Raw genomic sequence first — 16606 nt, forward strand, 5'->3', positions numbered from 1 at the left:
TCTCGGTCACGCGGTCACTGCGAGGCGAGGTCGATCGACCGCATATACACATCTAATACACGCGTCCCCCCTCTCGCCTCCCTGGTCGCCCTCTCTCTTTATATGTAGAAGAGATGTGATAATGCTGGCATATACACAATTAATTTGTTTTTACTACATGTTTTCAGGATCGACATATGGCGGACGATAGAGCTGACCCGATTATGGACAACTATGATCCGGACGTCGAAGAACATATCTTCGGCATCATAAAAGGCGATGTTCTATATGTGCCGACCGGACAAGAAGAAGATGATATCTCTTCTTATCTGAACTTTGAGGGTGAAGATGAAGGGCATGGTCAGCAAGATGGTGCCGAAGAAACGTCGATAAACGACGATCTTCAATTGGAAGTAGCAACCACCTCCGGCGCCGAGGTATATATATATATACATTGAGCCTCTGGTGATACAAACTCACTGATTTGAATAAATATGTGTGTACTAACGCGCGCGCCTCTCTTTCTTATTTTAGCCCTCGGCCGGATCGTCGAAACAATCGAGTACGTCATCGTCAAAGCGTGGCGCAACCAAGACGATGAAAGCAGGAGAAACATGCACCATCGATGTTGTCGAGGAAGCAACCGGCAGGCCGCTGGAGCCCAAGCAAGAACGCCACCAAGTTTGTCAGCCAATGCGGAGCCGTTGTTAGAGACAACGTCTCGGTCACCGTCCAGGAGTGGAATGAGCCAAAGAAGGCACGTGTTGGTTTCACTTTTGTCGATAAGAGAACAAAAAAAGATTGCTTCAAAAAGCTTATGGAACATTTCGTTCTACCTCCGGAATACCGCAAATACGATGAGGAGGGTAACAAGATTGCGGAAAACAAGGAGAGGTGCAAGCTAGTCAAACAGTTCGCTCTTTCTAGGATGGCCAACGCATTCCGGAAATACAAGCAAAATCTAGCCCATGACTTTGTCAAGCCGGGCAAGACTCCGGATTTCAAAGGACAATATGAGAAACTGCAACATGATTGGCCAGAATTTGTGAAGCAAAAGAAATCGGAGCAGTTCCTTGAAATATCGAAAAAAATAAGGATAATGCGGCCAAGAAGGAGTACAATCATAAAATGGGGCCAGGAGGGTATCGCTTTTGGCAGCCTAGGTGGGAGAAGATGGAGAACGAGCCGAGGGCGCGAGGAATCCGTCCGTGTACGGAGGGATGGGACCCAAGGGCCAAAAGCTGGTGGTACGGGCATGGGGGATCGGCTGAACCCGGAGACAGGGAGTGTGTTTACCAGGGCAAAATAATTACACCCACCCAAAAGCTTATTGAGGCAATGAGGGATGCTCAAGAGGGAGGATCAAGTTCAACGGAGAGAACGACGCCACGACAAAAGCCCTCGGGAATCCCGAACACGGAGGACGTGTACGAGGCATGGGGCACATTCCGTGGAAAATAGGGTTCCCCGAACGATGACCCGTACGGTTACGTGAAGCCGTAAGAGAAAGATGGATCGGGAAGCAGATGTTGTGGCGCGGTTGGCATCGGAAATGGATGTCATGAAGAAAACCGTGAGTGTACTAGTAGCCGAAAGAGATGCAGCTCGGGCGCAGCATGAAGATCATCCATTGGATCTCGGAAGCCCGCCGCGGAGAAGCAGCGTGGCTTCCACGGAGGCCCCATCGGCTGGTGCACCGACGATCGAAATTACTGCACCGGAGCCTCTGGTGGTCGAAATTACTGCACCGGAGCCTCCTCGCTACCCCGTGGACAATATAAAGGAGATGAAAGCATGTCATCCGTATTATCCTATCGGGAACATGTCCATGAAGGTAGCCATCGGCGGTGCTTTACCACCTGGAGCACTCCACCACAACAACCCCATTCAAGATGGCTATGCTCGTGTCACGGTGGAGGACATAGTCCAAGGGTTTGAGGACCCGGACATTGACATTGCTACACCCGAAGGGGCGACAAGACTTGGAGATGTCAAGCGCCAGTTCATTCTATGGCAGAAGAAGTTTATCAAGTTTCCGGGCGAGGCGCCAACAAGTCCACCCCCTACGGTGGTGGTGGTGGCGGCGGTGGCGGTGGTGGTGGTGGTGCTTCACCTACACCTCCTTCACGAGGGCCGACGCCGCCCCCAATTCACCTCCGGCGGGTAGCAGCCGCCGCCCCCTAGTCCGCCCCGGGCGGGTAAGCAGACGCCGCCCCCAATCCACCTCCGGCGAAGAAGCAGAAGCAGCAGTCCTGGATTATTAACCCGGACCCTTACGTACCTAAGAAAACAAAGGTACCGGAGGTATCACTGAAGCCTCTCCCCACGAGGCCTTGGGAATGTAGTGCCGAGGAAGTCGAGGCGGGCGCGGCTGCTGATTTAGAGAAATGGAAGGCGAGCTGCAAGAAGAAAATAGAGGGCGAGCCCAAGCCAGTATTTTCTGATGAGCAAAAGAAGTGGGCTAAGTCATTTTTGAACACACCGTCCCAAGCCGCAAAGAATCTGCTCGACGACTATGCACGTGAACTTCGTAGGCAAGCACTCGCGTTCAAGAGGAACCAAGAGTTGGCGGAGAAGCGAGGAGAAGAAAGCCTTGGAGGAGGCCGAGAAAAAATTAGAAAGGGGAAAGAAGTTGCCCAGCTCGGGGAACAAAGTAAACAATCGATCGCCCCGCTCATAGTGCAAGCCGACGGTCCGGATGCCCCCGATATCATAGCAGCTGCGGCAACACATGGATTGACTCGTAACGAGTGCCGGAGAACAAGCGGCCACCTTAGGTATCACTCTTCGTGCACTCGTTAGGCCTTGATGAGGCGCCAATGAAGGACGTAGTATTTACATATGTGAAGAATGGCCCTCTCGTCGAGCCTGCGCAGGAAGAGGATCTACCTCGACAAATGAAAGGTCTCGCTAAATTGGTACAAGAGTTACATAAAACTTAAAAACGCCAAAGACTATATTTATGCGGAAGTTAGACATGAGCATCACTTCAAACATTACTATATAACAATTCATCGGAGTGAATTGTTCCAGCTGTTCAATCTGCGCGACCTCGACAAATCTATCATCAGTTGCTACGTTCCGTAAGTGATTTATTAATTTCTACCCCATCTCGTTCATTGCCTGCACTATATATTGTCCTAACTATCTTGTTGTGTACGCTATTATGCGGAATGAAGAAGCGGGAAATGCAAATAAGGAACATCCATGATGTTGGGTTCATTGACCCACACATCGTTAATTCATATGTGTTAGAACACCACCCCGCCGACGTGGAGGAAGACCTGTGGCGGTTTCTTAGAAAACAGGAACTCAAAAGTGATATTCTATTTCCTTACCATTTTGGGTGAGTGTTTCTGTCTTGAGCACATTCTCTTTTGTTTACTTCATGCATGGTATGTGGCTAATCGATGAGTTATATATGCATGACTGTGCATGTATCGTGTCCGCGAGGTTCCACTCGGATTCCGATGGTAATTCAATTTCACACCTCCACGGTTCTCGTCCACGACTCTCCGAATATGGATGCGGCGCTTTGGGCCGACATGAGAAAAATGATGCAAAAGTAATTGTTTTCATTCATTTGCGCTCTATATCGATCGGCCTATTTCGTTCATCATTTCCTAATATCAAGTAACTAATTAATAACTCTCTTGTTCATTTAATTTTCTTTGCCTCGTAGGGTTTGGAGACGGTTCGTAGATGAAAAGGTCGGTGAATTCAAAAAAGAGCTACATTTTAAAAGGGCAGTGCGGACGACCGGGGATATTCAGCCACCGGGGACCAATCTATGTGGATACTATGTTTGTGAGAGGATCCGGAGATACACCAATGAGCGGGACCGAGTCGGATGAGATCAACATCAAGAGGAATAACCTCCGGAAGACGCTTAGTCCGAAGCTCGCTTCCGACCACTTCGAGGAGGAACTAGCTGGATGGTTCGCGAGGGAAGTCATCGATCCTACAGGACAACACTACGTAGAGGACGTAGAACTATACATGCATTAAATTATGTATGGAAACTTGTTCAAACTTGTATATGGTCATCCGATGATATTGAATATATATTGTATATTCCTCTTGAATTCTTTTTGGTTCTAATTTCAAATTTGTTTGAAATTGTACATTCATATGCATGCATGTATGTAGTACCGTAGAATATGTGAAACTCCTTCAAAATTACAAATAAAGCACAAAAGAAATAAAACAATACAAATTAAACAGAAAACAGGTTTAGGGGGGCAGGTTTAGGGGGGGCCTAAAACCCTAAACCTGCGGCGGCCTTTAGTCGCGGTCGGCCAGTAGAACCGCGACTAAAGGGCCTCCGCCCCGACGGTCGCCTGGCGCCCACGTGGACGGGCCTTTAGTCGCGGTTCGTAAGGAACCGCGACTAAAGGGGGGGCCTTTAGTCGCGCTACTTTGGTCGCGGTTGCGCAAACGCGACTAATGGCAGTTGCGAACCGCGACCAAAGGCCCTTTTTCCACCAGTGTCTTAAGTTGATTGCTGGTCAGAGGTCACCAACACATTTATTTTCCCTATGATACAAAGGAAAACTAAACGTGCGGTTAATTATATATGTTTATTAATTGATTGCATTTAAGATCTATTGTAATATTTTTATCTCCTCTTTCAGGAGTATAGACTGATATATGCCAGCAGATCAACATATATGTTATGCTGCAATTTCCAGTTCCATTGAGAATAAGGAGGGAGGACAACAATATGTCGGAAGATACAGGAGCAAGAGAAGCTAGAAAAGGCATGGCTGGGGTTTTCAACTTTGTTTTTGTGTACAAAAATAGAAAGAATATGCTCAGATTTAATTATGTTTGGTTCATTCATGATTATTTATGAATCATATGTTCATACATCACTCCACATCGAGGATGCAAAAAATTTAGAGTCGTGCTACATGTACGATTAAATTTATCTAACAGTTGTACCAAAGTGGTAAATGACCCCCTTGGGTTGAGTTGCTACATGAAAAGAGACTCAATACTAACAATGGCATACGGGTCGTACACAAAAAAAAAAAATCGTTTGTAAAGTTTTTTTTTTACTTTTAGGCTATATAACATTTGGCGCTACGAGTTTCCGCTGCAACGCGCGGGGTATCATCTAGTAACTGATAATAAGCAGGGACATCTTCACTCTTCACTCTTGACTATCTAGTCTTCTATGGTCAATTCTTCATCCTCCTATAAAATGACAGCAATGAAACAACTGGTAAGGAACACACAACTCTAATATTTACACGGTTGTACGGAATCATCTTTGACAGAAACATGCAAAAACAAGATTAATCATGGACATGGCACAAACAAACATAGCAAAATGAAACTTCGTGCACCAACCAATACCTATGGCATGGTTTTTCCCTTTGAAAAAAGTTTTAAACACGAAATATAGATACCAAACAGATTTAGTCACGAACAATCATCAATTTTTCTCACAAAGAGATCACCTAAAATCAGCCTCATGACTCGAAAAACACGAGGGTTAGGTACCTTCCAGCTTTCAACTATTTTTACACTAAACATCTAAAAAAACTTCACGTACAGTGTAAACTTGAGGGAAGCATAACTGGTAAGAAACTGAAGGAGACCGGGATTCGAACCTGAATGTTGATGTCATATGATGCTTGGAAGTTACCTAATCGAACGACGTTTGCAGCGTAAATTTTCCAGATACTCCTCATCGTCAAGGTACTACAGAAGATGGCAAGACAATACAAGAAACAATTAGTCAAGTGGTAAAATACCAAGTTAGTGCTACATAATGGTTCTTTCCCAGGATATTTATGCGTCATTACATCGAAGGTAGCTCTTATCCTATCCTCCTCGGCTTTTATCATGTCCGCCTCCTCTGCTGGCTGGAAAAAATGAGAAATGGAATAACACATAGTTAACATTCATGCAGCAACAAAATGCAACCATGAAAGAGGAGGGACCTGTTAGTATACAGAGCACCATACATCGCTCTTGGAGCCGTGCAATTGCATCTCGTTGCTAGGACCAAATCCACGCGGGAAACGTACGTTCCGGTGACCGCCGGTGTACAAATCAGCGTGTGGGTGCTTCATATCGACGCTTCCATTGTTTTCACAACCATGGCAACGGCCTTCGTTATCTGAAACGAGACACAAGGGGCAAGGTTCGTCATTTGGATTTCAGGTAGCCTCGCACATGCATGTTAAGGATAGCTGAATGAGTGTCAAAAAAATGCATGATTTAAGAAATACCATCGCCGTCAGGTTGAACCCTATAGAAGCAGCTGAGGAAGTATCCTAGGACATCTCCAGGGACACGCGAGACTTCGGCGAAGAAGAGATCGCCGCTGCCCGTCTCAGGATCAGCTGCTGGTTTAGTCCTCACTGTGATGTTGAGATGGTAGTACCACTTAGCTTTGCCTTCGCAGATCGACTGCCAATGCACGACGTCTTGGAGCTCGTAAGCATGGCCCTGTAGCAAGATCAGGCGTGGGTTGGATCACGAGTGTCGCAGTGCACAGGGAAGGCATCACTAACGACCCGGGGAGCGAGTGGACGAACCTCGGCGTCGTTGTGCTTGTCGAGCAAAGCCTCGGCCAGCCTTCGCACCTTGTCGCGCTCCAAGTCGGCAACGAGCCTCATCGTGCGAACCCTCGTCGTGCCATCTGGGTAGTAGAGGAACTCGCGGATAGCGCGTTCCTTGCGTGAGAGTTTGTCCAGCGCGCTCCTCCGCTCCAGCTGGGCCCTGGTGATTTTGGAGCAGAGCATCCATAGGAATAGGATGAATGAATAGATAACGTAGGGGAAAAAAAGACAATCTTCCATTTTTCTTGTTACCTGGCGGTGCCGCGAGCATGGAGGTCGACGGCGGTTTGAACTTGGTGGAGGCTGTGAAACGGCCCGCCGAGAGCAGGGTAGGCGTGGAAGGCTCCAGAGCGGTCGGTCCTAACGAAAACGGTTGTGGGCAAGTCGGCGTCTCTCCAGGCCACCACGTGGTCGGTGTCCCAAGAACAAGCCTCCTCGTCAGGCAAATCCATGGCGGCGGCGGGGGAGGGCGGACCGAGGCTGCTGCTGCAGTCATCGTCGTGGTGAGAGGGCATCATGTCGCTGATTTTGGGCTTGCGTCTGCGATTCACTATGTAGGAGAGAGAGCATCTACTTATTTTCCCTGACGTGCCCGATCGGAATTCGAATCCCTTCCTGACTCGGCCAGACTGTCACCATAATGGTAGATCGGATCCAAGCTTCTCAGTACAATCTCTACTATATCTCTACTACCTAAAAAGAATATGAGAGTGTTCCGTCGTCAGGAGGTACCTCGCTCGCCTTCGTCTGACTCCCTTCGTCCGCCCGCAAACCGTGCCTCGCGAAAAACGCGTAATCAAAACTATCCCTCGGTCAACCCACCTACAAGACACGGACGCCTCCCCTCCCATCTGCACGCCGCCCGCGTCGTCTACCGCAGTTCCTGCCATGGCATCTCCGGCCGCAACCACCATGGCCTGGACCATCTCGAGGTCTGTTGCGGTGCGGCGCCACGCTGACCTGACAATTCAGCCTGCACGGACGACCAGGGCGGCCTCAACCCTCGCCCGCACTGGCCCGTGATCGCGCACGCACTCCCGCTAGCCCTTCCCCTCGCCCGCACGCCTGCAACCATGCGACCGGCCGCACTTGAACAACGCCGTACTCATCCCAGCCGGGAACCAGGGATCAGCTACCCATGCCGGATCACCTCTTCACCAGGAGTCCTGGACTAGGCAGGAAGGAGACACGGGCACACGGCGAAGGATTCAATCCATCTCGAGGTCCAGCCCGAGCACAACCTTCTCTTCCAGCTAGATGTGGCCTGAGATCTCTACGCCGGAGCCTGGGAGCCTGGGAGCCAGTACCATGATAGTCATCACGTGCGTGCACATACCGCCGCAGATTACCCCAATCAGTATGTGCATTCTTTCTTCATCTCAAACTCGTATTTTTTTTTTTTGGCCTTTACATTGTGTTGACTCTTGCTCTCTTTAGTCCAAACTAGGAGCATATGCATGCCACGATTAGCCCGATGAGTCATATACTCACATAGTGCTCCAGTTCATGATGGATGTGTATCTACTGTTTGCATTGAACATATTTCCTCTTTGTGATTAACTGTCTCATGCAGATGCTCAAAAGAACAACTGAAGAACATGTTCGTCAATGCCTATTCTAAGTGGAACAGAGAAGGACAATAAACCTATAAGAGCATGTCTAGCAGGTCCTCAAAACGCGCGCACCCCGTATAATTCCGGCGGGATAGAGGGTGCGGGCATTTTGGGCCATCTAGCAGACCCCGTATTCGGGCCTGCCCGTATCGGCGGAATACGGGCCCGTCAAACCGACACCGCCGCCCCCTACAAATACAGGGTGTAGGTGCGAGTGGGGGTCCAACCCCTCACTCGCAACCCTAGCTCCGCCGTGCGCCGCCGCCTCCCTGCACACGCTCCGGCGAGCAATTCGCAGCCGCGCAGCAGCATTTGCACCGCCGTCGGAGATGAGCGCACGATGGAGGAGTAGCGCCTCCCCCGCGTCCGGATCGAAGCGATCCCGCTCGCCGGACACGCTCGAGGAGGCGTGGCGGCGCCACTGCAAGCTCTCCGCCGCCGGGAGTCGGCGCGCGGCGTGCAAGTACGCCGACGCCCTCTACATGCCGCCGAAGCTCCGCGTTCAGGCGTGCGGGCTCTACTACAAGGCCGATCCGCCGCTCAAGCCGATGAGCGGCGGAGATTTCGACAAATGGCGGAGGGATTGGGAGCAGCAACGCGCGTGGAAGGCGGCATGGGAGGAGAGCACCAGCGGCGGAGGAGCGCCGCGAGCCGGCGAGGAGGAAGAGGAGGCGGAGGAGGGGGAGGACCCCCTCTACTTGCAGGCAGTGGCCGCGTCCATGAAGGATGACGCCGACAAGGCTCGGGCGAAGGAAGACGAGGCGGCGCAGGCCATCGCCGTTGTGGAGGAGATGGAGACGCGGGAGGCCGCCGGCAATGCGACAATCGTCATCCTCGACGACTAGGTCGCTTCGTAGAAGTCGCGATCCAATAGGATCGCGCAATTTTGTAAAATCCCTATCTATGATCTATCTATGAATGTGATGAACTATCGAAGAATTTTTCCGGGGTTTGCAATTTTCAAAAATACGGGGTGAAATACGGTGTCTGTTAGGCGGAATGGTTCTTGCGTGAGCATTTTTTTTGATACAGGGCCGTCTACTCGCATTTTATGGGGCAGAAAAATAAAGGGTCTGTTAGATATGCTCTAAGGTGCTTTCAGCCTTCCCGTTGACCACAATATCCTATTGTGCTAGAACTCTAGATGCACTATTTTGCAGTTGGATACTCTGCAATACTCTTTGCAGCCTGTCTACGTCTTTACAACTGAACAAAACAAACTCTTCACCGTCTTCACCAAAACCGCTTTTTATATAGATTATGGAAATGCTCTGCCAAAAATAATAATGGGGTGATCTGAAGCGTACTGAATTAAGCAAATCCTTGGTTCCAATGGGCAAAAGGCCCAATAGAATTTCATACTTTCATTCATGTAACTGATGTCAGTAGCATTTGTTTTGAGAGGCTACCTTTGTCAAATTCAGTTGCCTCTGAAAAGAAATGATCCAGCAATTTTGGTATACAAAATGCTCAGCGTATAAAGCCTTTTATCCTAACAATAATACATTATGGTATAAAGCTCAAATCTTATTGTTTACCTTTGATTTTGGTTAGTGTTTTCTTTGCCTGCATTAAAAGTGTATGATTAATCATGTGCCTTGGTTAATCATATACCAAATGTTCATCAGATGCCTCTTACATGTAATTTGGTGTATGCTAATTGTGCAGAGAAGATAAGATGTGAACTACCAATTGCTCAAGCCCAGTCAATTGCATGCCCATGTAATACATGTAATTGCATGCCTCTTACATGATGTCTTTTAGGCTGTCCATGCATGCCCGAGTGCTTCTTTCAGGGCCGGGCCGGCAAAATTCGGGGCCATGTGCGAAACCTTAAAATGGGCCCCAGCACACTAGACAAATATAACTAATTAACAATTATAACATATATGTGTTTTAGATAGACGTTCAAAGTGAGGAACTACTCCCAACACCTGCAGATTCTAAACCCGTGGTCAAATCGTGTTAAAAAATTGTTTTAAGAGGAATTATATGGTTTAAAACCCCAACTGAACCGATGATTGTACCAAAAAATACCTAAATCTAATGGTTTTGATGCATTTAATCTATACTAGAAAAATACTTTCATAATCTCATTAGCTGATAGCATGTAAAGCTATCCCAACAAGTATATTATATAGATGAGCCCATTATAAAAACTATCTCCATGAGAGGAATACAATATTGCTATATCAAATTTACCTCAATCTTTATAAATTAAAATCGCTGTAATTAATTGTTTGATTTGAATATGAGAAGTCAAGATATTGTACTACAAACTTTCTGACATGTTTAAGACTTGAACTGTTTTTTTTTTCAAATGTAGTTATAGTGTGATTCATGCATACAACTTCTCTGAGTTTTATTCAATGCTAATAAAAGAAATAATCAAGCATGATGTATCATAGGCATAGCATCAATCGGAATTTTAAAAAAAAAGTCAGAGAAAAGAACAAAAGAAGCAGCAGCGCTGCGCCTACGGGTGATTTGAACCTGCAACCTCTAAAGTAGCATATGCTTTTCTCGATTTATTTAAGCATGGGACAAAATATATGCCTACGTACTGCAATTTCTCTGAGTGTTTTCAATAGATGTGAATTGCGCAGTCAATAAGATATAAGACACCAGTACATATGCTAGACTTAGATAATTTTTTTGCTCTGCCCGGCGATAGAAATCTGTACTATTGGAACTATTAATGCTGTTTGAAGTTAAATATTTAAAGCAATAAGAAATTAAATATTGTTCATTCATTCAGATAGTCTATGGATCACTTCAGCAAGCACTAATGGACACGAGCTGGGGTTTAAGACTTGGAACATTCCAGCAGCTAAAGAAGTGAGGTGGGAAAGAGAATTCTTGTCTACAGTAGTTCTATTCCCATAGGATTGAGACTGCTAAAGATGCTAACATTTCGCTTCCATTGATTTGAGTGACATGTCTTTGGATCTAACGAAGTCTTCACTCTTCAGGTTGTTCTGAAAAGAATACATGGCTGTAGCATCCAAGTCAGATTTTCCCTATCTACTTGAGAGCAGACCATGCTTGTACACAGGAGAATAGTAAGCTTTGAGGTACGGTTTCAAATTGTTCCTGAGGTAACCTAAAACTGAAGTTCGAGATGAATTATATATTATCTCACATTGATTGTTTTAGAAAATGCTGATGACACTGAATATTTAACCTTCTATTCCGATAGCCTCATTGTCCGTTCTGTTTTCGTATTCAAATCCTTGCTGAATTAGCAATAGCACTAGGGTTTTTTTTTTTTTGCTAAAAGAACTACATCTTTGTTTAGGTTCTTTTGTTAATGATATTTTCCCGCTTACTTCTAATCATTAATGTAGAAAGTCCCAGTATTACACATCTCAAGCCTCTTCCGAATATTCCGAATCGTGCTCATTTATTACTAGGGCTTCTCTTTTGCTCAAAAAAACTACAGATTTGTTTATATTCTTTTGTTAATGTTATTTGCCCGCTTTGTACTGGTGATCATTAGTGTATAAAAGTCCCAGTATTACACATCTCAAGCATCTACCGAATATTCCAAATCATACTCATTTATCATGTTCTTGATGATTAGGTTATAAATATTTACTGCTGCGATATACACATCTCGGTGAACTGGCACTGAAATGAAGAAATATGGCATTTCAAGTTCATGAAATTAATGGAAAAAAATTGTTTTTTCTCACTTGTAGAACCTAATAGACAGGGAATGACAGTTTTGTTAGACTTTGATCAAGTCTGCGATCTATGGTCAACTCAGTTCAGAACCTACAATTTGCAATCATGTGTGTGGATTTTCCTTATTTGTTTGTGAAGCGCGTTTGGTTCATAGCTGGCATCTGTTTGCTTTCTAATAGCCGATGAGACTCCTCACCTGCTGACGCTTGCCCGATGATAAACTTATTATTTAGCACATCTGTCACTAACATCTTTTACGAGAATTACGAGGTCTCCAAGATTTTGTTTTACCAGTAAAGAGAAAATAGCGAGCCCATAGAGAAACAGAAACAGCCACACATGTGGTGATTGAATGATGTTGTAGCAATGCATTTGTATTTACCTTAATGTTGCTGCACTATTTTTAGGTCTTATTTCTACTAAAATGGGGTTAATTAATCAAATGCCTCAATTTGAATTGTTGTATTTCAACCTGTATTGATAAATTTATTTCACAATTTGTACAGCATTTCAACTATTCTCTATTATCTATTGGTGATGTTAATTCGAGCAAATAGCTTAATGATTTCTCTTACTTTGGATAAACTATGTATTCATTTCTGTTGGTGGTGTCCATTCACAAAATACATATGCAAGATTATTAACATTTTTTATTCTATGTATTTCATGGTGTGAAGCATCAAATTCGTAAAATTAATAATTCATATGGGATATCATACTTATGTGCATTGATTTTTTTTTAAAAAAAATATGCTTGATCAAGTCTGCAATCTCACCATGGAGATATTTAATTTTGAAAAAAATTACTATGGAGATATTTCCAATGGGATATCATACTTATGTACTTTAATTAACTTCTGAAAGTTGTATTATTTTGTTGCTTTTGGAATCTCACAAGCTCTTCAGGTATGAGTTTGTAAATTTGTCAACTATTAGACATGAAAATTATGAATAGTAAAATAGTGCATATTTTACCAAGGTGCACATTCGTAGCAGGAAGAAGTTGTGTGAAAACATTTAAAATAATAATAAATTTTCTCACACATCATTTGTATTGGTTCATTAGTGGACATGGGTGCACAGATGAGCAAAGTTCAGTGCTAAAGATTCCTCCTTCGAAGTTGCACGAGTTTTGGGGATTTGAAGTTTTTTTTACAGTGGCAGGGAAGAAGCACGGAGAAGATGGATTCTACGGTTGTAGGGGCGATTGTGAAGAAAGTTGTTGGATTCATGCTCGATAAAAACATCAATGGGGTTCATAGTAAATTTAGGAAGAGGACAACAGTGAGTCGTGAAAAGAGGAAGTAGCACGTTCTGTTCTATGTCATCACACTTTTTTACAGCTTGGAGGACATTGAATCACCGAACAGTTGAGAGATGAGAAAATTAGTTATCACCTTAGGACCTAAGAAGATAACTTTGCATTGAAGAAATTTTAGCTCGGTAGAGGTGGTAAGTTTGGACCCAACTTATGTCCTCCCTAAGAACAAACATTAGAGAAACCTCTAGGACTATTTATTTATGTTTAATGAAATGTAATAATAAGACATCTCATCTTTTATCTAGCAAATCTTTATCACACATGTTGTTGAATTTTAATGACCATTTATCATAATTTCAACATATTTTATATTTTCAATAATGCAAGTGGTATGTAAATATTATGTTTAGGCAAAAAAAATTGAGAACCCGTGGTAAAGCACGTGCATTTAACTATGCCAAAAAAAAAGATAACATCGGATACTTCCGGGAGGGAAGAGCAATTTCCCTCCCTTTGGATACGTAAGATGTTGGGGTATTTTTTTGGTTGACCCATTTTAGTTTGTATCTAGCCTATTTTTAGTGTGTAGATTCATCCATTTTAGTTTCTATCTAGTCTATTCTAAAAATACCTAAAACATCTTATATTGATGCACAATAGAGGCCATCGCCAGTCTCAGAACCCAAAGGGAGAAACCAAAACCTCGGCGCCAGCGACGATATCTCAACCAAGAGCAGGCCGGCCGGCGAGTAGTCTCCAAAAGGTTTGCCCTCTGCTCTGCAATCCAAGCGTTTGTTGGCTAAGCAATAAAAGATATTTACTGGTGGAATTGTGTGTAATTCGCACCACCATATCTCTACCGAATGTGTTATCCTTGCTCACAATTTGGGATCCTCTTTTCTTTTATGTTCTAAAAAATAATTGCTCAAAAATTTGTAAGTTTTTCCTTTGGTTGAACACTATCCATCACGGGGAAACTCATGACAACACGGGGAGAGAAACAAGCAGCTCGGAAATCCTGATCAGTACAATCGTACGTGTATACAACAACCTGATCAATCACAACCCGATTCGAAACCGTATGTGTATTGAAATTAGTTGGCGATTCGTAACCGTGATCCGACACGGATACCTGTTTAATACTACTACGTATTTGTTTTTTCCAAACGGACTATCCCCCTTTTAATACTCCGTACCAAGAGGACGCACAGCTCGGAAACAAGCAGCCAGCTCCCAAGAGATCAATGAACATGCAGGAGGAGCCTTCGTCCCTGTCCCAGTGGTCAGACCTGCCACCGGACGTGCTCCGCGAGATCTCCGGTCTCCTGCGCGAAGCTGGCGATGTCGTCAGCTTCCACGCCGTCTGCAAACCATGGCGCGATTCACACGAGCAGACGAGGAAGCGGAAGCAGTCGGGCCTGCCATGGCTCCTCGCGCCAGACAAGATGATTGATCCGTTCTTCATCAATATGAGATGCATCTTCTCCAGGAGGAGCTACTATGCGCAGCCGCCGTTCTCCATGCAATCGAGGAACTGGGTTGCCAGCGCCGACGGCACCGCCGTCTGGTACTTGGCCGAGAGCCCCAGCCCCAGCCTCCGCGACCCTCTGACCGGAGCCGTCACCCTCCTCCTCCTGCCTCCCTTCCCGCACGAGAAAGGCCCGTGGAAGTGTTCTCCCAACGGCATCGTCTACAGCGACGGCGCCGTCCTCCTGTACCACATCTCCCGGTATGTCCATGGCGACCCGAGAAAGTTCAGGGCGGCGCTCCTGCGCCCCGGCGACGCCACATGGATGGTTGTGGACAGGACTTTCAGGTCCGCCGACTTAAAGGGCATGTACGTCTCCTATTACCATGGAAAGATCCTGATTACCGTCGACGGTCCGGTGCTGACGCCAGACGACGAGGCAGGCATCGGCGACGTGCTGGCATTGTCGAGGCCGTGGTTGCCAGGAGAGCTCGACGACTACATCCAAATCATCCACAGGCACAGCTACACGCTGGAGTCCCGTGGCGAGCTTCTGTGCGTGTCCATTTACATCGACCGGGATTACCCGTACGCCTACGGCGGGAAACCCAACGTTGGTGGTCTGGTTCGCTCGCTATGGATGCGCGTGCACGCGCTAGTAGAGGACGAGTCGGCGCCTGGAAAAATGCGTTGGGTGGAGAAAGACGGCCATAGCCTGGCTGACCGCGTGTTATTCCTTGGGCGGCCAAACAGCTTTTCTGTGGACACCTCGCGGCTCAACGGCAGCAGCGATGCCGTGACTGGTGGATGTGCCTACTTTATCTACCATGAACTCGGTGTCATGCCGGATCGGCCATGCTGTGTGTTCAGATACAACTTCATGCATGATGGCGCCAGTTTTGTTGAACGGCTGCCTCAAGGATGGGACAATTATTTGTACATGTGGCTCTTCCCCCAGCCCTCCATTGCTCCAACCCAGGTACTTATTATATATGAACATACCCAGGTACTTAATTATATAAGCATATTGCTTCCTCCTTTTGAAAATAAACTTGACTTTGTTGAACCAGGAAATCATTGATCGGCTTGAGGGTCGAAAATGGTGGAAGAAGAAGAAGAAGAAGAGCCGCATATGGCTCCAACTCCAACGAGTAATATTTACAAGGACGATATACCTCAGCTACAATGTTACAATACTAATCTCAGGGTGTATGTGGAAAACCTACCTCCTAAGGTGGGTAGCTAAGAAAGTTCTTGAGCAAGTATGGAAAAGTGTCCAACGTTCAGGTGGTGTGTAAGAGAAAGAACAAGAAGTCAACGAAAATTGGGCTCGTGAACATTGCGATGATGGAGAAACGGGCAGATGCGCTCGCTACTCTCAACGGACTGGTCAGTGGCATGCATATGCTAGCTTGTTTAAGTAATTCATTCGCTAATCCATCACATGTTTTCCACTAATTGTTTACAGATTGATGGATGTATCTTTTGTTTTTCATGCATGTAGGTTTTTAATGGACACACCCTCTATGTGAGGTTGCTGCGGATGTGGAAGGGACGAGGCATGCCCCCTGCCGGATCAAATCAGCATAGTCATGGCAATCTTATATGTATTGTTTTGTTGTTATTTTTCTTTATTTTTACGGTGTGGTGGAAGCTTATCTAATTCAGAAAATTGCTTCCATGAAAGAATCTCAAACTCATTCATAATATTCCTCTATTGCTAACCCTCTTTGTCTTTGGGGATGAACAATTTCTTGGATGGCTATATGTGAAGTCTCCCTGCGAAACATAAATACACTACAATTTTATCGTCATGATTCAGTGTTGAGTCAGCTAAAATTCTATTTTGTAGATGGCGATAAAAAAAGTCTACCCATGGGCTTCCCAGCTACTTGTTTGAACTGATTTTTTTTAGCATTGTTCACAGTCTTTTTATCTTCTTTTCACAACTGTTGCATTGATCCTTTCAAATATACCAACACAATACCAGTGCTTCGCTACGGAGGCACTAACAACAATATCA

At 45.5% G+C, this 16606-nt stretch overlaps 1 protein-coding gene across 1 annotated transcript; it reads right to left on the reverse strand.

Moving 5' to 3' along the window:
- Nucleotides 1-5017: 5017 nt before the first annotated feature.
- On the reverse strand, nucleotides 5018-7072 carry LOC124672512. Its single transcript, XM_047208732.1, has 7 exons — nucleotides 6807-7072; nucleotides 6531-6714; nucleotides 6222-6441; nucleotides 5955-6109; nucleotides 5793-5852; nucleotides 5598-5688; nucleotides 5018-5178 (listed from the first exon to the last, which is right to left on the reverse strand). Exons 1-6 carry the CDS (start codon nucleotides 7070-7072, stop codon nucleotides 5629-5631), a joined length of 945 nt encoding a protein of 314 aa, XP_047064688.1. The 3' UTR covers nucleotides 5018-5178; nucleotides 5598-5628.
- Nucleotides 7073-16606: the final 9534 nt, after the last annotated feature.

The sequence above is a fragment of the Lolium rigidum genome, chromosome 7 (genome assembly GCF_022539505.1).
Source record: "Lolium rigidum isolate FL_2022 chromosome 7, APGP_CSIRO_Lrig_0.1, whole genome shotgun sequence".
NCBI lineage: Eukaryota > Viridiplantae > Streptophyta > Magnoliopsida > Poales > Poaceae > Lolium > Lolium rigidum.